General features: G+C 55.1%; 1 protein-coding gene across 4 annotated transcripts in view; it reads right to left on the bottom strand.

Annotated features, from left to right (window-relative positions):
* ATP9B (ATPase phospholipid transporting 9B (putative)) overlaps nt 1-21515 on the bottom strand; it is a 79725-nt gene that overhangs the window by 17431 nt on the left and 40779 nt on the right. For 2 of the 4 annotated variants that reach the window (XM_054382021.1, XM_054382023.1), the window contains exons 14-19: nt 15524-15639; nt 15059-15062; nt 12240-12264; nt 11276-11492; nt 1365-1526; nt 409-501 (exon numbers count right to left, since the gene is read on the bottom strand). In XM_054382021.1, the coding sequence (XP_054237996.1) occupies nt 409-501; nt 1365-1526; nt 11276-11492; nt 12240-12264; nt 15059-15062; nt 15524-15639 (617 nt within the window). Of the gene's footprint in view, nt 1-408; nt 502-1364; nt 1527-11275; nt 11516-12239; nt 12265-15058; nt 15063-15489; nt 15640-21515 lie in introns of all 4 variants that reach the window. The other 2 variants (XM_054382020.1, XM_054382022.1) reach the window with 2 other exon arrangements.

Below are 21515 nucleotides of genomic sequence, written 5' to 3'. Positions count from 1 at the left end.
TTCGGTTCTACTTTGATTAGGGTTTTATTTGGATTTTTGAAGTTTAGTTTTTAACTTTAATTTGAAACTTTTAGGGTTTCATTTTGATTTTTTAGTTTTTTTATTTGAAATTTTTAGGGTTTTATTTTGATTTTTTAGTTTTTTTACTTTGATTTGAAATTTTTTAGGTTTTTATTTTGATTTTTTTTACCTTCAGTTTTTACTTTGATTTGAAGTTTTGTAGGTTCTGATTTGAAGTTTTCAGGGTTTTGTTTTGATTTTTTTAACTGTTTGAATTTTTGAGTTTGCTTTCAAACGTGTAGGCTTTCACTTAGCTTGGAAACATTTAGGTTTTCTCTTGATTTGAGAAGTGTAGGTTTTTTTGAGCCCCAGTGTCAGTTTTCAGGCAGTGCTGCTCTGGCTCCTTACCTCCTCTTCCAGCCAGTCGTTGTACTGCACGATGGTGGACATGGCAACATCTGCTCCCTTCATGTAGAAGGTGATTTCTCCTGAGGATTCATCCTGGAATTGGCCAGAAAGCGGGAGGAAAAATCAAACCCAGCCTTGCTTACACAGCCAGGACAGCTCCCTACCCCCATCTGCCTCCTCAAGTGGCTCAGCATGGACCTTGGGCACCCCAAAGGCATTAAGGATGCCCTCAGAGGTTCTGAAGATGGAGCATCCGTGGCATGGCCACAGGACTCCTGTGCACAGGACTTGGAGACATGGCTTGGTCTGGTCTGCAAGCTTCTGAGCACCTCTGAAGGTGGCACTGCTGACAGGGCTCCTGGTGCCAGCCTCACCCAGCGCAGCACAGGTCCCTCCATGCCCTGATTCTGCCTAGGAGACATCTGAGCACCTGCCTGACACATCCCAGCCCCTGTGTGCAGCCCACACATCAGCACTGGGGCTGCAGAAGCAGCAGCTCCAGTAGCACAGAAAAGCCATGGAGTGGGTTGGGTTGGAAGGGACCTTCAAGAGGATGGAATCGTGGAATGGGTTGGGTTTGAAGGGACCTTCTGGATGATGGAGTCATGGAGTGGGTTGGATTGGAAGGGACCTTGAAGATCAGAGAATCCTGGAATGGGTTGGGTTGGAAGTGACCTTCAAGGCCATCCAGTTCCAACCCCCTGCCATGGGCAGGGACCCCTCCCACCAGCCCAGGTTGCCCAAGGTCTCATCCAGCCTGGCCTGGCACCCCTCCAGGGACTGGACATCCCCAGCCTCCCTGGGGCAGCCTGTGCCAGACTGCCACCATCCTTGTACTGAAGAACATCCCCCCCCAGTGACTCAGTGCCCTGAAGCCAATGTTATGAAAATGGAACCTCAGTAGAAATGTCTCCAAAGCTCCATCTCTGGAGAGGGAGGTCCAGGCCCCAGCTTACCCTCACAATGATACCCATCCTCTTGCTCTCAGAGGTGAAGGGGAAGATCTGCAGGATGTAGTAGGTCAGGATGTGTCCCCCAGGGGTCTTCAGCTGCATGGAGGTCAGGTCCCTGGTCATCAGAGTCAGGCCCACGCTCTCTGTCCACTGCACCAGAGCTACCTGGAGGGGGAGAAAAGGGCAGAGTAGAAGTGTGAAGGGTTCATTATGCTCTGACATTAATCAAGCCCTGCTAAGGGGAAAGGCTGAACCCTGCCCACGATTTGGGGCTAAAAACAACACAAAAAGTGAACAGCAGCAGACTGAGGACAAAACCTGCACCCATCAGAGGAGAGCTCTTCTCCTGAAAGCTCACCAAAAGGCTTAGGAAGAATTAAAAACAGCTGATTTGGGGGGGAAGTGGAATAGACTGGCCAGAGATGACAGCTCTGACAAATCCCTCGCAGATTTAGCCAAGAGTTAAAGGGAATTAAGTGGAAATTAGGCAAAAAGAGGCAAAAATCAGAACTGCACCAGCACCAGCCCTGAGCAAAAGCTTGTCAGAGCACTTTTGTGTACAACATTTGGGCAGCTCTGCAGTTAGATGCAAATGGAGGCACTGCTGTGGGTAAGACAGAGAAGAAAATCTTATTAGTAAGATTATTATCATTACTCAAATGTTATTAATATTAAGAATATTATTAGTAAGAATATTAATAAGAATATTCTTCTCAGCATTATTATTCTTCAGGCTGGGTGCTGAGTGGGTTGAAAGCAGCCCTGCAGAAAGAGCCTTGGGGGTGCTGAGTGCTGAGCAGCTCCCAGGAGCCAGCAGTGCGCTCCTGCAGCCCTCAGGCAGCTGGGACCTGGGCTGCAGCCAGAGGAGTGTGGGCAGAGGGCAGCAGAGGGGATTCTGCCCCTGGGCTCTGCTCTGCTCACACCTCACCTCCAATCCTGCCTCCAGCTCTGCTGGCTCCAGCAGGAGGAGGACACAGAGCTGTGGAGAGAGGCCAGAGGAGGCCACAAGATGCTGCAAGGGCTGGAGCAGCTCTGCTGGGAGCACAGGCTGAGGGAGCTGGGGGTGTGCAGCCTGCAGAGGAGAAGGCTCCAGGGGCACCTCAGAGCTGCCTGCCAGGACCTGAAGGCATCCTGCAGGAAGGGATCCTGCAGAGGGACTTTTGCTGAGGGGGTCTGGAGCCAGGCCAAGGGGGAATGGTTTGGAGCTGAGGCAGAGCAGGGGGAGGCTGGAGCTGAGGCAGAAGTTCTGCAGTGCCAGGCGGGTGAGACTCTGGCACAGGCTGCCCAGGGAGGCTGTGGCTGCCTCCTGCCTGGGGGTGCTGAAGGCCAGGCTGGATGAGGCCTTGAGCAGCTGAGTCTAGCTGAGAGGTGTCCCTGGGCATGGAGGGGAGGTTGGAACTGGATGATCTTGAAGGTCCCTTCCAAGCTGGGCCATTCTGTGACTGTCAGCAAGCTCAGCACCATGGGTGATGCTCAGCATGAATTTCACCCACAGGAAATCTCTGAGCTATGCAGATATAGTCCTGGAACAAAACCTGAATCACCTTTGTGGCAATGCCTAAGAGAAAGCCCAGCAGTGGCCATCTGGGAATGCACCACCAGCAGCAGCAGCAGCAAACCCAGCAAGGAGAACAGAACCACTTTGAAAAGCAACATTTCAAAGCATTTCCAGGAAGGTATTTTGGGGTTTTGTTGTTTGTTTGTTTGTTTGTTTTAGAGATTTTTCTTCTCCAGTCCAAATGCCCTGGAAGCTGTAACTGATCCAACCCTCCTCAGGTTCATTTCCAATATTCACACTGAAAGGTTGCTATTAGCTTCTGACCTGCAAATTGCCATCTTCCTGCTCCCATCCTATCATCTCCTGGGTGTCCCTCTGCACTTGGGGACTTGAGGCTTCTATATTTGGTGACTCAACAGCTGGTGATTGTTTCCTTCATGCTTGGCTTCACCTTTCCCTCTGCATTAGCCCTTGCCAGCACAGTCAGCTTGGAGCCTTCTACCTGGCCCGCACACAGCTCCAGGCAGGTTTGGTTTCTGCCACACTTAGCAGGGCAAATGCCAGAGCAGAAACAGCCAGCAAGGCTCAAGGGTCACAGACTGATGATGGCTGGAAAGGACCTGCAACATCCTCCAGTCCAGCATCAACCCAGCACCACCATGGCCACCAAACCATGCCCTCAAATGCCATGGCCATGACCTCTGAGCTCAGCCAGTCCAGCATCAACCCAGCACCACCACGGCCACAGGTTCCTTGAACACCTCCAGGGATGGGGAATCCATCACCTCCCTGGAAACCCTGTGCCAGTCCCTGACCACTCTTGCAGCCAATAAATTGTTCCTCATCTCCAGCCTAACCCTCCCCTGGCAGAACTCAAGCCCCCAGACTCAAACAGATGCCTGAAAGACAACTGAACAGACTTGAGTGGAAGACTGAAGCTGGACTCTTGTCCTGCTGAGTGAATTGGAGCAGCTCAGCCTCAACAGCTCCAAAGTCAAAATCAAGCCTGAGATGGAAGGAGGAACACTCTCCAGAGACCATTTAGAGGACCAGCCATATCTTTATGTACTTCCAGTTCTGAGGATGAAAGAGTTCAGTACCTTGAGTGCTGAGCAGCTCCCCAGGAGCCAGCAGTGCCCTCCTGCAGCTCTCAGGCAGCTGTGAGCTGGACTGCAGCCAGAGGAGTGTGGGCAGAGGGCAGCAGAGGGGATTCTGCCCCTGGGCTCTGCTCTGCTCACACCTTACCTCCAATCCTGCCTCCAGCTCTGCTGGCTCCAGCAGAAGGAGGCCACAGAGCTGTGGAGAGAGGCCAGAGGAGGCCAGAAAGATGCTGCAAGGGCTGGAGCAGCTCTGCTGGGAGCACAGGCTGAGGGAGCTGGGGTTGTGCAGCCTGCAGAGGAGAAGGCTCCAGGGGCACTTCAGAGCTGCCTGCCAGGACCTGAAGGCATCCTGCAGGAAGGGATCCTGCAGAGGGACTTTTGCTGAGGGGGTCTGGAGCCAGGCCAAGGGGGAATGGTTTGGAGCTGAGGCAGAAGTTCTGCAGTGCCAGGGGGGTGAGACTGTGGCACAGGCTGCCCAGGGAGGCTGTGGCTGCCTCCTGCCTGGGGGTGCTCCAGGCCAGGCTGGATGAGGCCTTGAGCAACCTGGGCTAGGTGAGAGGCATCACTCCTCTGGCCTCTCTCCAGCAGCTCTGTGCCCTTCTTCTACTGGGGACAGCAGAGCTGGAGGCAGGACTGGAGGTGAGGTCTGAGTAGAGCAGAGCCAAGAGGCAGATTCCCCTCTCCTGCCCTCTGCCCACACTCTTCTGGCTGCAGCCCAGGCCATGGTTCCCCTCTGCAGCCAGAAGTTGAGTTTTGCCTTCCTCCCTGCCCCACTGTGTCCTTGGATTGCCCACCCACAGCTGCCACCTGTTGCCACCAGCACTGCTTTGCTTGGTCTCCCTGAGCAGTGATTTGCTCTCCAACAGCCCTTCTGAGGCAGAAATTTCCTAATTCAGCCAAAATTTTGAGCTTCAAAAATTACAACTTGATCACAATACAAAAAAAACCAAAACCCAACCCAAGCTGTCCTTCAACCCTGCCGACAAAGCCGTGGAGGAGTTTACTCTTGGTGGGCCTGGAAGGTCATGGCAGTGGTGGTTTGCTGCTGCTGAGTGCTTTGCTTTGCCCCCCATGCCCTGCACTGACACAACAAGAAAATCAGTGCTGCTGTGATGAGCACAGACAATGAGCTGCAGCCAACAATGTCCCAGGGCACAGCTCCAGGCTGCTGCACACAGCAGCTGCCTCCAGCAGGGCACAGCAGCTCCCTGCCTGCTCCTCACACCACTGCCTCTGCTGCAGCCTGCCCTACAGCTGGCAGCAACCTCTCCTGGGACAGAAAGGTTGGGATTAGGGAGCTGAGCAGCCCGGGAGGTAGGAGTTAAGCTGCTCCTGTGCTGGCGTTGGGGCTGCTGGAGCAGGAAGCAGGACAAAGCAGGAGCCACAATGAGCTGCCCCGGGAGGGTAAGCAGTCATTACAAACCACAGCTGATCAATCTCCTCCCACCCTGGGGGAGCAAAAGGTCTTCAGAGCCTTCCTTGTTCCTGGCACGGCCCTGGCCGCTCCGGGCTGTGACCTCTGCCCCCAGGGCTTCCCCTCCTGTGCCTGATCTCCCTTCCTGGCTGTGGATGGCCTGGAGGGAGCTGCCCCTCCACAGAGGAGCTGAGCTCAGCCCTCCCAGGGCCCAGCAGGAGCTGCTCTCAGGTCCTTGCTGGGGTTTTGGTTTTTTTTCCCTTCCTGGTGAGCTCTCTCCGTGGGTGCTCACTGTTTGCTATGCTGCAGCTGTAGAGGACAAGTGACAGGCAAATGAAACTTTCCAGTCTTCCAGGAGAAAATGAAATATTGATCACTGATCATAAGAAACAAAGAGCCTGGCATAAGCAGGGCTCACATGATGAATACCAAATCAGGGCCTTATCTCAGGTTGCTCCAGAAGGAGATCAATACATATTTTATGATGGATGCACCTACTGCTGGATGTGCAGGCTGGGCCCTGCTGCCACTGCAGCTGCAGCTGGACACATGCAGGTGGCAGCAATGCCAAATGAAGCCCTCAGGTGAAGGCAGGCAAGTGCAGAGCTGGGCAGCCTGCTGCTGAGCAGCTTCTTACACTCCCCCAACCTGCAGGGAGAGTTGGTACCTGCAGAGTGTCCTCTGCTCAGCTGAGACCCTGCCCTGGGCTGCATCAGGAATGTGTGGGCAGAGGGCAGCAGAAGGGATTCTGCCCCTGGGCGCTGCTCTGCTCACACCTCTCCTCCAATCCTGCCTCCAGCTCTGCTGGCTCCAGCAGGAGGAGGACACAGAGCTGCAGGAGAGAGGCCAGAGGAGGTCACAAAGGTGCTGCAAAGGCTGGAGCAGCTCTGCTGGGAGCACAGGCTGAGGGAGCTGGGGGTGTGCAGCCTGCAGAGGAGAAGGCTCCAGGGGCACCTCAGAGCTGCCTGCCAGGACCTGAAGGCATCTTGCAGGAAGGGATCCTGCAGAGGGACTTTTGCTGAGGGGGTCTGGAGCCAGGCCAAGGGGGAATGGTTTGGAGCTGAGGCAGAGCAGGGGGAGGCTGGAGCTGAGGCAGAAGTTCTGCAGTGCCAGGGGGGGGTGAGACTGTGGCACAGGCTGCCCAGAGAGGCTGTGGCTGCCTCCTGCCTGGGGGTGCTCCAGGCCAGGCTGGATGAGGCCTTGAGCAGCTGAGTCTAGCTGAGAGGTGTCCCTGAGCTTGGAGGAAAGGAGCTCTGAGCTCCCTTCCAGCCTGAGCCATTCTGTGAGTCTCTGGTCTCTGAAGTCCCTTCCAGCCCAACCCATTCTATGGTTCTATGGCCTCCAAGGTCCCCTCCAACCTAAGCCATTCCCAGATTCTATGATACCATGCAACAGACATCTGTGCAAGCAACATCCTCCTTCAGAGGGCTGTAAAATGCAGCCAGCTCCACCAGCACGACCCCCAGAAGAGCAGGAGCTGAATGCTGAGCAAGCCCCAAAGCACCTCAGGGGCTGAAGCCTACCAACTGCTAATGCTAACCCACTGTGGGCTGTGCCAGGTCAGTGCTGAGCTTCCACAGCAACCCCCCAGGGACCCTTCTCCCTCCAGAGAGCTCCAGGGTGCACATATTCCAAGCTCTGGGATTCAGAAGCAGGGGAAATGCTCTGTTGATGGCAGATGTGGTGGCTGGGAAACCCTGGCACCATCCATCAGCCTGGCTGCAGCAGGGTTCAATCAGATGAATAATGAAACCAGTCCCATGATTTTCCTTAGGCTCCAGTGATCTGCAAACACTGCATCAATACAGCTCTGAAGAGCACAAAAAATTATGACAGAGACCTGCTGGGAGGGAGGTGGTTTGATTTTTTTTTTTTTGCTTGGTTGGTTGTTTTTTGCTCTAATGCTGCAGTTTGGATGGTTCTGAAATGGACTTTTGGGAGCTTTCTCTTTCCTTTTTTGCCCCCAAGACTCCATTTAGCATCAATTTCTGATTGCATTAAAGGATACTGGGGCAAAGGGATCAGCTTTAGGAGTTTCCAAGCAGCAGCTTGGAGAAATGGGAACAGGAATTGGATGCTGTCTGCTCTGCAATGCCCATTTTTCACCTCACTGTTAAAGATAATGCAAAGTAATAATTAATTACATCATTATCAAGAGGATATCTTTGCTTCCTCTGCTTCCAAGCACCCAAACATTTCTTTCTTGCTGATTTTTCTCTTCCCTTTCCCTTCCTACCCTGTTCCCAGCTCTGTCCTGTTCTCACGTGATCTCCTCTTTCCAAGCCTGAAGGTCATTGAATTAAGGAACAGGTTGGGTTGGAAGGAACCTCAGAGCTCACAGAACCATAGAATGGGTTGGAAGGAACCTCAGAGCTCATAGAACCATAGAATGGGTTGGGAGGGACCTCAGAGATCATAGAACCATGGAATGGGTTGGAAGGGACCTCAGAGCTCACAGAACCATAGAATGGGTTGGGAGGGACCTCAGAGCTCACAGAACCATAGAATGGGTTGGGTTGGGAGGGACCTCAGAGCTCACAGAACCACAGAATGGGTTGGGAGGGACCTCAGAGCTCACAGAACCATAGAATGGATTGGGTTGGGAGGGACCTCAGAGCTCACAGAACCATAGAATGGGTTGGGTTGGGAGGGACCTCAGAGCTCACAGAACCATAGAATGGGTTGGGAGGGACCTCAGAGCTCACAGAACCATAGAATGGGTTGGGAGAGACCTCAGAGCTCACAGAACCATAGAATGGGTTGGGTTGGGAGGGACCTCAGAGCTCACAGAACCATAGAATGGGTTGGGAGGGACCTCAGAGCTCACAGAACCACAGAATGGGTTGGGAGGGACCTCAGAGCTCACAGAACCATAGAATGGGTTGGGAGGGACCTCAGAGCTCATAGAACCACAGAATGGGTTGGGAGGGACCTCAGAGCTCACAGAACCATAGAATGGATTGGGTTGGGAGGGACCTCAGAGCTCACAGAAATATAGAATGGGTTGGGTTGGGAGGGACCTCAGAGCTCACAGAAATATAGAATGGGTTGGGTTGGGTTGGGAGGGACCTCAGAGCTCACAGAACCATAGAATGGGTTGGGAGGGACCTCAGAGCTCACGGAACCACAGAATGGGTTGGGAGGGACCTCAGAGCTCACAGAACCATAGAATGGATTGGGTTGGGAGGGACCTCAGAGCTCACAGAACCATAGAATGGGTTGGGTTGGGAGGGACCTCAGAGCTCATAGAACCATAGAATGGGTTGGGAGGGACCTCAGAGCTCATAGAACCATAGAATGGGTTGGGAGGGACCTCAGAGCTCATAGAACCACAGAATGGGTTGGGAGGGACCTCAGAGCTCATAGAACCACAGAATGGGTTGGGTTGGGAGGGACCTCAGAGCTCACAGAACCATAGAATGGTTGGGTTGGGAGGGACCTCAGAGCTCACAGAACCATAGAATGGGTTGAGAGGGACCTCAGAGATCATAGAACCATGGAATGGGTTGGAAGGGACCTCAGAGCTCACAGAACCATAGAATGGGTTGGGAGGGACCTCAGAGCTCACAGAACCACAGAATGGGTTGGGAGGGACCTCAGAGCTCACAGAACCATAGAATGGGTTGGGCTGGGAGGGACCTCAGAGCTCACAGAACCATAGAATGGGTTGGGTTGGGAGGGACCTCAGAGCTCACAGAACCATAGAATGGGTTGGTTTGGGAGGGACCTCAGAGCTCATAGAACCATAGAATGGGTTGGAAGAGACCTCAGAGCTCACAGAACCATAGAATGGGTTGGGTTGGGAGGGACCTCAGAGCTCACAGAACCATAGAATGGGTTGGGAGGGACCTCAGAGCTCACAGAACCATAGAATGGGTTGGGAGGGACCTCAGAGCTCATAGAACCATAGAATGGGTTGGGAGGGACCTCAGAGCTCACAGAACCATAGAATGGGTTGGGTTGGGAGGGACCTCAGAGTTCACAGAACCACAGAATGGGTTGGGAGGGACCTCAGAGCTCACAGAACCACAGAATGGGTTGGGAGGGACCTCAGAGCTCACAGAACCATAGAATGGGTTGGGCTGGGAGGGACCTCAGAGCTCACAGAACCATAGAATGGGTTGGGTTGGGAGGGACCTCAGAGCTCACAGAACCATAGAATGGGTTGGTTTGGGAGGGACCTCAGAGCTCACAGAACCATAGAATGGGTTGGGAGGGACCTCAGAGCTCATAGAACCATAGAATGGGTTGGAAGAGACCTCAGAGCTCACAGAACCATAGAATGGGTTGGGTTGGGAGGGACCTCAGAGCTCACAGAACCATAGAATGGGTTGGGAGGGACCTCAGAGCTCACAGAACCATAGAATGGGTTGGGTTGGGAGGGACCTCAGAGTTCACAGAACCACAGAATGGGTTGGGAGGGACCTCAGAGCTCACAGAACCATAGAATGGGTTGGGCTGGGAGGGACCTCAGAGCTCACAGATCCATAGAATTGGTTGGAACCTCTGTCTTTCTCCAGGATCAGAATTCTCAGCTCTCACAGCTGTTTCCCTCAGCCAAACTGAGGAGGTTTGCTCTTCATGGCAGCACTGCCAGGTGCTGGGCAAGTGAGTGAGCATCCAGCAGCCCACTGGGAGAGCATCATGGACTGGGAGGGGTCAGAAGGGACCTCTGGAGAGCATCCAGCCCAAACCCCCTACTAGAGCAGCATCACACAGGGCAGGTCACAGAAGAACACATCCAGGTGGGTTTGGACAGTCTCCAGAGGAGACTCCACAGCCTCTCTGGGCAGCCTGCTCCAGGGCTCAGCAGCCTCACACCAAAGAAGCTTCTCCTCATAGAATCAACCAGGTTGGAAGAGACCTCCAAGATCATCCAGTCCAACCTATGATAACCCAGCCCTATCCAATCAACCAGACCATGGCACCAAGTGCCTCATCCAGGCTTCTCTTGAACATCTCCAGGGATGGTGACTACACCACCTCCCTGGGCAGCACATTCTAATGGCCAATCTCTCTCTCTGTGAAGAACTTCCTCCTAATCTCCAGCCTAGACCTCCCCTGGCACAGTTTGAGACTGTCCCCCTCGTTCTGCTGCTGGTTGCCTGGAAGAAGAGCCCAACCCCCACCTGGCTACAACCTCCCCTCAGGTAGCTGTAGACAGCAATGAGGTCTCCCCTGAGCCTCCTCTTCTCCAGGCTAAACATCCCCAGCTCCCTCAGCCTCTCCTCACAGGCCTGTGCTCCGGACCCCTCACCAGCTTTGTTGCCCTTCTCTGGACATGTTCCAGCTACCTCAATATCTCTCTTGAATTGAGGAGCCCAGAACTGGACACAGGACTCAAGGTGTGGCCTGACCAGTGCTGAGCACAGGGCAGAACAACCTCCCTTGTCCTGCTGGCTGCACTATTCCTGACCCAGGCCAGGATGCCATTGGCTCTCCAGCCTGGACACACTGCTGGCTCATGCTCAGCCTACTATCAACCAGCACCCCCAGGTCCCTTTCTGTCTGGCTGCTCTCATGTTGAGGTGGAACCTCCTGGTTCCAGTTTGTGTCCACTGCCCCTTGTCCTGTCTTTGGGCACCACGAAGCAGAGCCTGGCCCCTTCCTGCTCCTTGCCCCCCACCCCTCAGCTATCTGGAACCATTGCTCAGAGCCCCTCTCAGCCTTCTCTTCTCCAGGCTCTCAGCCTGTGCACCGCACACGTGTCCCATGCCCTTCAGCATCCTCATAGCCTCCCCTGGAGTATCCCCAGCAGATCCCTGTCCCCCTTGAACTGGGGAGCCCAGCCCTGGACACAACATTCCAAGGTTCGGTCTCAGCAGGGCACAGCAGAGGGGCAGAAGCTCCCTCGCCCCGCAGGCTGTTGGGGCCGGCCCCGCCCCCGCCGTGCCGGACTGACCTCGTCGGGGCTGGAGGCTTGGTAGGTTCTGCTCTCGTCGCTGAAGTCCTGGTCCACCTCGGCGTCCTCGGTCTCGGCGGAGCCCCCGGCGCGGCCCTCGTAGACGGGGGTGACGTTGTGGCAGAGGGCAATGGCCTTCACCGCCTCCTGGATGCGGCTGCTGACGCTGCGCCGAACCTTGGGCGCCGCCGGCTGCGGCTTGCGCGACGGCGTGGAGCTGCTGCTGCCCGGGGCCGGCACCTGCGGCGCCCCGCGGCCGGGCATGGCGGCGGCGGAAGGGGGAACAAAACAGCAGTTTGAGCATGCGGAAGGGAATGGCCCGGGGTGGGAAGGGACATCAGGGATCAGAGAATGGCTCAGGGTGGAAGGAAGATCAGAGAACGGCTCAGGGTAGGAGATCACAGAACCATTGAATGGATCAGGGTAGAAGGGAGCTCAGAGAGTCACAGAATGGTTCAGGGTAGAAGGGAGCTCAGAGAGTCACAGAATGGTTCAGGCTGAAAGGGAGCTCAGAGAGTCACAGAATGGTTCAGGCTGAAAGGGAGCTCAGAGCTCCTCTCCTCCAAGCTGCCCTCCATGCACAGGGACACCTCTCAGCTACACTCAGCTGCTCAAGGCCTCATCCAGCTTGGCCTGGAGCACCCCCAGGCAGGAGGCAGCCACAGCCTCCCTGGGCAGCCTGTGCCAGAATCTCACCCCCTGGCACTGAAGAACTTCTGCCTCAGCTCCAGCCTCCCCCTGCTCTGCCTCAGCTCCAAACCATTCCCCCTTGGCCTGGCTCCAGACCCCCTCAGCAAAAGTCCCTCTGCAGGATCCCTTCCTGCAAGATGCCTTCAGGTCCTGGCAGGCAGCTCTGAGGTGTTCCTGGACTCTTCTCTCCAGGCTAAGGACAAACTCTCACTGCTCCCATGACAAAGGTTGGTTAAGGGATGAGGACAGCAGCCACTGACTGTCTTTGGATAACCTCCTGTTAGCTCCTCCACTTTGTGCTCCATGAAAGCTTCTTCTGCTTCTCTGTGGAACTGAGACCTAACCATGGGCTTAGCTCCATGGCAAATGGCCAATGGCAGGGGGCTGCAACTCCATGATCTTGAAGATCCCTTCCAACCCATTCCATGATTCTGTGATCTCCAAGATCCCTTCCAACCCAACCCATTCCAGGATTCTGTGTTGTTTTCTTTTGGCTTTTGGGGCTGTTGTGGGTTTTTTTTGCTGATGTTGGGGTTTTCCTGGTTGGTTTGTTGGGGTTTTGGGGGATGGTTTTTGATGTTTTTTGGCTTGTTGGGGTTGTTTGGTTTGTTTCTTGGTTTGGTTTTGGTTTGATTTGGACTTCTTGTGGTTTTTTTGTTTGTTTCTTGGTTTGGTTTGTGTTTGTTGAGGATTTTTGGTTCTTGGGGATGGATTTTGGCTGTTGGAAATGTTTTGCTTTTTGTTGTTGTTTGGGGTTGGACTTTTGTGTTTTGTTGCCTTTTTGGGTGTCTTGGGGGTTTTGTGCTTGTTGGGGGGGGTTGTGTTTTGTTGTTTTGTTTTGTTTGTTTGTTTTTTGGGTTTTGTTTTTTTGGTGTCTTCTGCTGTGATTTTTTCATTTAGTTGTTGCTTTATTTGTTTTTTGGGGGGAAGTTGTTCTGGGACTTCCTTTCACCTTTCCAAGCCACCACACTAACTACACCAGCAGCTCTCCCAAAGCCTCTTCTGCTCAGCCTGGGGTAAAACTCAGCTAAAACCTCTTCAGAAACCACTTTGAGGTTTTTTTTTCCCTTCCTGCCTGCAGTCTCCTGAGCCATGAGGCTCCTGCCCATCCAATTCCAGTGCTGGCTAGGAAAGGGTTTCACTTGCTGCTCATCTGCTCTCCTCCTGCTTTCAGCCCTCTTGCATTTGCATTCAGCCTGTGCCTGATGCCATTACAGCCCCAAATAAATTAAAGCTGCTTTACTCCTTCTGAATTATGTTTATTGATGCTTGTATAATTTAATTCCCACCCAAATTCCATTAAAGATTATGCCCTCCCTCACAAAATGCTTCCAGTGGGGAAATATAATCAGGTTATAATAGATTTGTGTGTTACATTAAGATGACAATAGGCTGCTAGGGTCCACTGTAATAACAAAGCAGAACACAAACAAGGGATAAAAATCAATGGCACACAACTGGCACAACTTCTATTAGCAGAGATTAAATACAAACCTCACCAGGGCTTGTTCAGCCTCAAACCATTGCTTAATGCTTGCTGGGGTTGCTGCCCAGATTCCTTTCCTTTCCCCTTCTGATTTAAAGAGTTGCAACCAAACACAAGGGCAAAGTGCAGAGCCCTGCACCTGGGGAGGAGCAACCCCAGGCACCAGTGCAAGCCAGGGGGGGTCCTGCTGGAGAGCAGCTTCATGGAGAAAGACCTTGGAGTGCTGGTGGGCAGCAAGTTCTGCATGGGGCAGCAATGAGCCCCTGTGGCCAAGAGAGCCAAGGGAGTCCTGGGGGACAGCAGGAGAAGTGTGGCCAGCAGGGCTGGGGAGGTTCTGGTCCCCCTCTGCTCTGGTCTGCCCTGCTGAGACCACAGCTGGAGCATTGTGTCCAGTTTGGGGCTCCCCAGGTCAAGAGAGACAGAGACCTGCTGGACAGAGTCCAAGGGAGAGCCAGGAGGAGGATTTGGGGACTTGAGCATCTCCCCTGAGAAGAGAGACTGAGAGCCCTGGGGGTGGTTAGTGTGGAGAGGAGAAGGCTGAGAGGGATCTGATCAATGTCTGTCAATAGCTGAGGGCTGGGGGGCAAGAAGAGGCCAGGCTCTGTTTGGTGGTCCCCAGTGACAGCACAAGGACAATGGACCCAAAACTTACTTGGTGTGAGGCTGCTGGGGCACTGGAGCAGGCTGCCCAGAGGGGTTGTGGAGTCTCCTGCTCTGCAGAGCTTCCAACCCCACCTGGAGGTGTTCTGTGTGTCCTGCCCTGGGTGCCCCTGCTTTGGCAGGGGTTGGGCTGGGGGATCTCTGGTGGCCCTTTCCAGCCCCTCCCAATCTGTGAACCTGTGACAATTAAAGCATTGCTTTGGACTCAAGAGTCTAAAAGTCAAAGGACTGGATCCTAGGGGACTTCTCCAACTGAAACAATTCCAGCATTCTGTTTAACCAGCCAGAAATATCATGGGAAAAGCCTCTCCAGTTTCACAGCATCCCAGGATGTTAGGGGTTGGAAGGGACCTCTGGAGAGCATCCAGTCCAAGCCCCTGCCAGAGCAGGACCAGAGAATCCAGCACAGGGCACACAGCAACACATCCAGACAGGGCTGCAAAGGCTCCAGACAAGGAGACTCCACAACCTCTCTGGGCAGCCTGCTCCAGGCCTCTGGCACCCTCCCAGGGAAGAAGTTCCTCCTCCTGCTGAGGTGGAACCTCCTGCGCTGCAGTTTCCATCCATTGCCTCTTGTCCTATGCCGGTGCAGCTGAGCAGAGCCTGTCCCTGTCCCCTCCCTCCTGACCCCCAGCCCTCAGCTCTTGAGAGACATTGAGCAGATCCCTCTCAGCCTTCTCCTCTCCACACTAAGCACCCCCAGGGCTCTCAGCCTCTCCTCCCCAGGCACTGCTCCAGGCCCTTCAGCATCCTTGCAGCCCTCCCTTGGACTCTCCCCAGCAGATCCCTGTCCCTCCTGACCTGGGCAGCCCAGAGCTGGATGCAATATTGCAGGGGAGGTGTGAGCAGGGCAGAGCAGAGGGGGAGGAGAAGCTCCCTGGCTCTGCTGGCCACACTCCTCTGAATGCCCCCCAGGATCCCCTTGGCCTTCTTGGCCCCCAGGACACATTGCTGTGCCATGCAGAACTTGCTGCCCACCAGCACTCCCAGCTCCTTCTCCTTGGGGCTGCTCTCCAGCAGATCTCCTCCCAACCTGTCCTGCTGCAGTTGATTCTTCCTGCCCAGCTGCAGGACTCTGCACTTCTTGTGCCTCATTAGGTTCCTCTCTGCCCAACTCTCAGTCTGTCTAGGTCTCTGAATGGCCTCACAGCTTTCAGGTGTCTCAGCCAAGCCTCTCAGTTTGGTACACTGAGCAAAATTGCTGAGCAGACTCTGTCTGTCTGTCTGTCTGCCTCTGCCTCTCTGTCTGTCCCCTCACCAATGCCAGTGATGAAGATGTTGAACAGGACCTGAGCCAGCACTGATCTCTGGGGGGACTCACTGGTTACAGCTTCCAGGCATAATCACCACTAGCAGCACTCCAGTGCTGTCAGAAAACCACTAATTAGAGGTGAGTAATTAATGAAGTGAGCTACCTGTGAGTAGGAGCTGCTGATGTGGCTCTGGATTTCATCCATGGTGTCTGTGCCATAGGACACCGTCCCCAGGTGCAGGCGCTTGAAGATCATCTCGTTCTGGGTCAGGGTTCCTGCAACAGGGGCAAACATCAGACAGCAGCCAGCAGGATGGGAAAGGGGCTGAAAAACCCCAAACACCCCAAAAATCCTGCCTTGGGGAGGAAGGAAGGAAGCAGGAGTCAGGGTCAGCTTGGGTCATCAGAGGAATGTTTATGGAGGAAGCTCAGGACAGGGAGGGTGGAGAGACACTGGCCCAGGCTGCCCAGGGAGGCTGTGGATGTCCATCCCTGGGGGTGTTCAGGACCAGGCTGGATGAGGCCTTGAGCAGCCTGGGCTGGGGAGAGGTGTCCCTGCCCATGGCAGGGGGTTGGCACTGGATGAGCTTGAAGGTCCTTCCCAACCCAACCCATTCTGTGACCTTCAAGGTCCCTTCCAACCCAACCCATGATTCACAGATTGATAGAACAAGTCCTGTGCCCTACCCAGGCAACCCCTTTGAAGTCCCAGGGTGTTTCGATGGGGCCCATTGTAGCTGTGGTTTGTACCCATTCCCACCTGGATATAGCCTGGAACAAGTTGCCCAGGGAGGCTGTGGCTGCCTCTTCCCTGGAGGTGCTCAGAATCAGGCTGGATGAGGCCTTGAGCAGCCTGGAGCTGGTGGGAGGTGTTCCTGCCCATGGCAGGGGGGTGGAACTGGATGAGCTCGAGGGTCCCTTCCCAGGTAGCCCATTCCATGGTTCCATGATCTTCAAGGTCCCTTCCCACCCAGACCATTCCATGATTCTCTGATCTTAAGGCCCCTTCCAACCCATCCCAACCCAACCCAACCCAACCCATCCCAACCCACGACTCCATTGTATGAGAGCATTCTCCACACACTATCCATAACACAACCAAAGCTTCACATTAGAAGTAGAACATCCCCAGGCTTGGAAAATATCCCAGGGGGATCAAGTTTCTGATCTCTAGCAAGTCAGAAAGGTTTGGTTCCTTTTCCAGAAGAGACAAGAAGGATATTTTGGCTTTGCAGTGAGGAGAGCAAACCATGGGAGACTCCTGCTGCTGCCCTCAGGAGCTGTACTTCCACTGAGGAGTTTTGTTAAATGATTTGATTGAATTTAATTAGGGACTAGAAAAATCCAATCATGGAATCACAGAATGGCTCAGGGAGGAAGGGAGCTCAGGGATCATAGAACCATAGAATGGCTCAGGCTGGAAGGGAGCTCAGAGCTCCTCTCATCCAAGCTCCCCTCCATGCCCAGGGACACCTCTCAGCTACACTCAGCTGCTCAAGGCCTCATCCAGCCTGGCCTTCAGCATCCCCAGGCAGGAGGCAGCCACAGCCTCCCTGGGCAGCCTGTGCCACAGTCTCACCCCCCTGGCACTGCAGAACTTCTGCCTCAGCTCCAGCCTCCCCCTGCTCTGCCTAAGCTCCAAACCATTCCCCCTTGGCCTGGCTCCAGACCCCCTCAGCAAAAGTCCCTCTGCAGGATCCCTTCCTGCAGGATGCCTTCAGGTCCTGGCAGGCAGCTCTGAGGTGCCCCTGGAGCCTTCTCCTCTGCAGGCTGCACACCCCCAGCTCCCTCAGCCTGTGCTCCCAGCAGAGCTGCTCCAGCCCTTGCAGCATCTTTGTGGCCTCCTCTGGCCTCTCTCCAGCAGCTCTGTGTCCTCCTCCTGCTGGGGCCAGCAGAGCTGGAGGCAGGATTGGAGGTGAGGTGTGAGCAGAGCAGCGCCCAGGGGCAGAATTCTCTCTCTTTCCCCTGGCAAACACAGGAGACTCTAATCTCCAGTTCTAAACAGCAGAAACCAAACCCCAACCCACTCTGTCCAGCAATGTTTCCTGCAGGAGCTCTCCAAGCAAATACTCATCACCCTCTTGACTCTCCAGCCATGCCAACATCTCCTCACTGCCCTCAGAGCTCTGCCAAGCCTCTGAATTAAAATAAACCCTCCCCAGGGGCTGTGAAATTAAACCCTCCTCAAAGCCTCAGCCAGCAGGCAACTGTCAAATCCACTTCCCACCAGCTCTGTAATTGCTGCTTGGGTAAAAAAAACACCCAAAAAACAAACCCAAGGCAACACTGAGCAGGAAACAAAGCCAGCTCCAGGATTATGATAGGGGAAGATTATTTTCTCCTGACACCAGTACAGCAGCCCAGCTCCATGCCAGGCTCCAGGAGGGGGGAAGGTAGAGAGGTATGGGAAATGAGTGAGGTTGGTCCTGCCCTCCCTCAATCCCTTCTCAGCAAGCAGAGGAGAAAAACTTCTGAGGAGAGAAGAATGGAAAAGGAGAAAGTGAAGTAGGCTGAGAGGTGAGGGTGAGGAGAGTGAGAGCAGCCCTGCAGAGAAGGACTTGGGGTGCAGGGGGGTGCTGGGCAGGAGCCAGCAAGGGGAACTGTGCCCACTGCCAGAGCTGAAGACAGAGGATCCTGCCCTCTGCTCTGCTCTGGGGAGACCTCTCCTGCAGGGCTGTGTCCAGCTGTGGAGCCCTCAGCACAGGGAGGACCTGGAGCTGATGGAGAGAGGCCAGAGGAGGCCACAAAGGTGATCAGGAAGCTGGGGAACCTCTGCTATAGGACAGGCTGAGGGAGCTGGGGGTGTGCAGCCTGCAGAGGAGAAGGCTCCAGGCAGACCTCAGAGCAGCCTGCCAGGACCTGCAGGGGCTCCAAGCAGGCTGCAGAGGGACTGCTCCCAAAGGGCTGCAGGGACAGGCCCAAGGGCAATGGTTTGAAATGAGAGCAGAGCAGATGGAGATTGGATGTGAGGAACAAGTTGTGCAGCAGGAGGCTGCTGGAACACTGCAGCAGGTTGCCCAGGGAGGGGGTTGAGGCTCCATCCCTGGAGATGTTCAAGGTGAGGCTGGAGAAGGCTGTGAGCAACCTGCTGTAGGGGAGGATGTCCCTGCTGAGTGCAGGGGGTGGGGCTGGGTGGCCTCTGCAGGTCCCTTCCAACCCATTCCATGGTTCTATGACCTCTGACATCCCTTCCAACCCATTCCATGGTTCTACGACCTCTGAGGTCCCTTCCTCCCCACCCCATTCTCTCAGTGTTTGATATCTACAACCATCCTCTGCTTGCTCCCAGGCTGCCTGGGCAGTGCTGAGCCCTGGAGCCTGAGGAGCCTTTTGTGGCTCCCCCCAGTGCCAGGCAGCCCTGCCCAGGGCTCTGGGTTGAGCTTTGCTGCTCTCCTGCAGAGGAGCTGCTGGCCCTGGCAGTCTCCACCACGGTGCCTCCCTCCCCCTGCCAGAGCAGGTGGAGTGCCCCCAGGGTTGCACTGTGGCTTCCTTCTGGTGGGCACAGGGCAGGGCAGAGGAGGGGCATTCAGGCTGTGATTGGAGTGCAGCTTGCCTGTGCCAGGGGAGGTTGATGAGGTTGCCATGGGGACACATCTGCAGCCCCCCTGGGGCTCCTGGCTCCAGCCAGAGGAGCCAGCTGGGGGCTGCTGGGGTCCAGGCAGCAAGCTGGCACTGTCCAGGCAGCCTCAGCATGGCCCAAGGGGGGCAGAAGCCAGGGGGCAGCCAGTGTGGGCCTCATCTGCTGGGGGAGAGCCTCCATCCTCTGCCTGGTGGTCACTGCTGGAAGGACAAAGCTGCAGAGGAGCCCTCAGCCCTCAAACCCAGCCCAGGGGCAGTTTCCCAGAGCCTTCCTTTGATCCTGGGGGGGCTCTCCTCAGCTGGGGGGGGTCACCTGCCTGCAGGACACAGCCAGCAGGGCCAGCACCCAGAGAAATAACAGCTCTGGGGGGGTCAGCACTCACCCCTCAGTGATAGCCTCAGCCCAGGTGCCACCTGCCTGGGGGGACAACACAGCACAGGTTGGCAGGGAGGTGCCAGCTGGGGTGGGAGGAAGGGGCAGGGGGGAGCGGGGGGGGGTTGGAGATACAGGGTGGGGAGTGGGGGGGTTGGATGATCTTGAAGGTCCCTTCCAAGCCAAACCATTCCATGAATTTTAAGGGCAGCTCACAGAAAGGTTTGGGCTGGAAGGGACCTTCAAGACCACCTGGATTGTTGCCACAAATCTGGCTATGAATAGAGCTGGACTCAGCTCCCTTCAAGGTTAGCCTGGGAGATGGGGGAGTCCCCAGCCCAGAGGGGTTCCAGGCATGGGTGGCCATGGAGGGGTTGGGTTGGGGTTGGCCTGGGTGATCTCAGAGGTCATGGCCATGGCACTTGGGCTCATGGTGGCGTTGGATTGGGGTTGGCCTGGGTGATCTCAGAGGCCATGGCCATGGCACCTGGGGCCATGGAGGGGTTGGATTGGGGTTGGCCTGGGTGATCTCAGAGGCCATGGCCATGGCACTTGGGCTCATGGTGGGGTTGGATTGGGGTTGGCCTGGGTGATCTCAGAGGCCATGGCCATGGCACTTGGGGCCATGGATGGGTTGGGTTGGAGTTGGGCTGGGTGATCTCAGAGGCCACGGCCATGGCCTGGGTGACCTTGGAAGGCTTTCCCAACCCCAACAATGCTCTGCTTCCAGTTTCCATGGAAATGTTCCCATTCCCACTGACCTCCTCTCTGTAAGCACAGAGCTCCAGGTGCAAACTCTGTCACCCTCTGAAGGCCTCCCAAAGTTCTTCACTTTTCCTTCTTTTTTTGCCTTATTTTCCCCCCTTCTTTGGCCTTGTTCCAAATCCCCACCCAGGAAGCCAGGATCAGAAGGAGCTGCATCTGCTTCTCAAAAACCAACTGAAAAAAAACCCAAACAGTTCAACCGCTGGGCTGTGCACATCTGCTGCCACCCAGGGAATGATGCCCCCAGGACTTTTCCCTTGGAGATTAATTTCCTCTTGCTTGCTTTGCTCTGTGTTTAATGATACAACTGCAGGAAAGGCTGAGTTAAAAAAACACCAAAGCCCCAAACAAACCACTCTGGGCCTCATTAAAGAAGATGTCAAATGGTTCTGCAGCAGTTGTGGCATTTCTGGAAGCTTTTCTACAAGCAGAGGTTTTTAGCTCAGAACTCTTCACCTTAGCCATGTCCTGAAAGCAGGGAAGGGATGTGGAGGGCTTGGGCAAGTGTCACCCAGAAAGCTCTTTCACTCTTCTTTAGTACCTTGAACTCTGCTGTTGGCTTCAGAGTGGACACCTGGAGTCCTAAAGTCGACACCTGGAGTCCTAAAGTCCACCTGGAGATGTTTAAAGGGTTTGTATTTGGAGCCATGCAGGAAAAGGATCACAGAATCCTAGAGTGGGTTGGGTTGGAAGGGACCTTCAGGATCATAGAATCATAGAATCATACAATGTGTTGGAAAGGACCTTAAAGATCATCCAGTTCCAACCTCCCCTCCATGCCCAGGGACACCTCTCAGCTACACTCAGCTGCTCAAGGTCTCATCCAGCCTGGCCTGGAGCACCCCCAGGCAGGAGGCAGCCACAGCCTCCCTGGGCAGCCTGTGCCACAGTCTCACCCCCCTGGCACTGCAGAACTTCTGCCTCAGCTCCAGCCTCCCCCTGCTCTGCCTCAGCTCCAAACCATTCCCCCTTGGCCTGGCTCCAGACCCCCTCAGCAAAAGTCCCTCTGCAGGATCCCTTCCTGCAGGATGCCTTCAGGTCCTGGCAGGCAGCTCTGAGGTGCCCCTGGAGCCTTCTCCTCTGCAGGCTGCACACCCCCAGCTCCCTCAGCCTGTGCTCCCAGCAGAGCTGCTCCAGCCCTTGCAGCATCTTTCTGGCCTCCTCTGGCCTCTCTCCACAGCTCTGTGGCCTCCTCCTGCTGGAGCCAGCAGAGCTGGAGGCAGGATTGGAGGTGAGGTGTGAGCAGGGCAGAGCTCAGGGGCAGAATCCCCTCTGCTGCCCTCTGCCTACACTCCTCTGGCTGCAGCCCAGCTCACAGCTGCCTGAGGGCTGCAGGAGGGCACTGCTGGCTCCTGGGGAGCTGCTCCTCACAGAACTACAGAAGTGCTGAGGTTGGAGGAGCTCTCTGAGGCCATCAAGCCCAAGCAGTCACCTG

The sequence above is a fragment of the Indicator indicator genome, chromosome 6 (assembly GCF_027791375.1).
Source record: "Indicator indicator isolate 239-I01 chromosome 6, UM_Iind_1.1, whole genome shotgun sequence".
In the NCBI taxonomy this organism is placed as follows: Eukaryota; Metazoa; Chordata; class Aves; order Piciformes; family Indicatoridae; genus Indicator; species Indicator indicator.
Note: the sequence above shows the minus strand (reverse complement) of the source record. Positions and strands in the feature narration are given on the sequence as shown.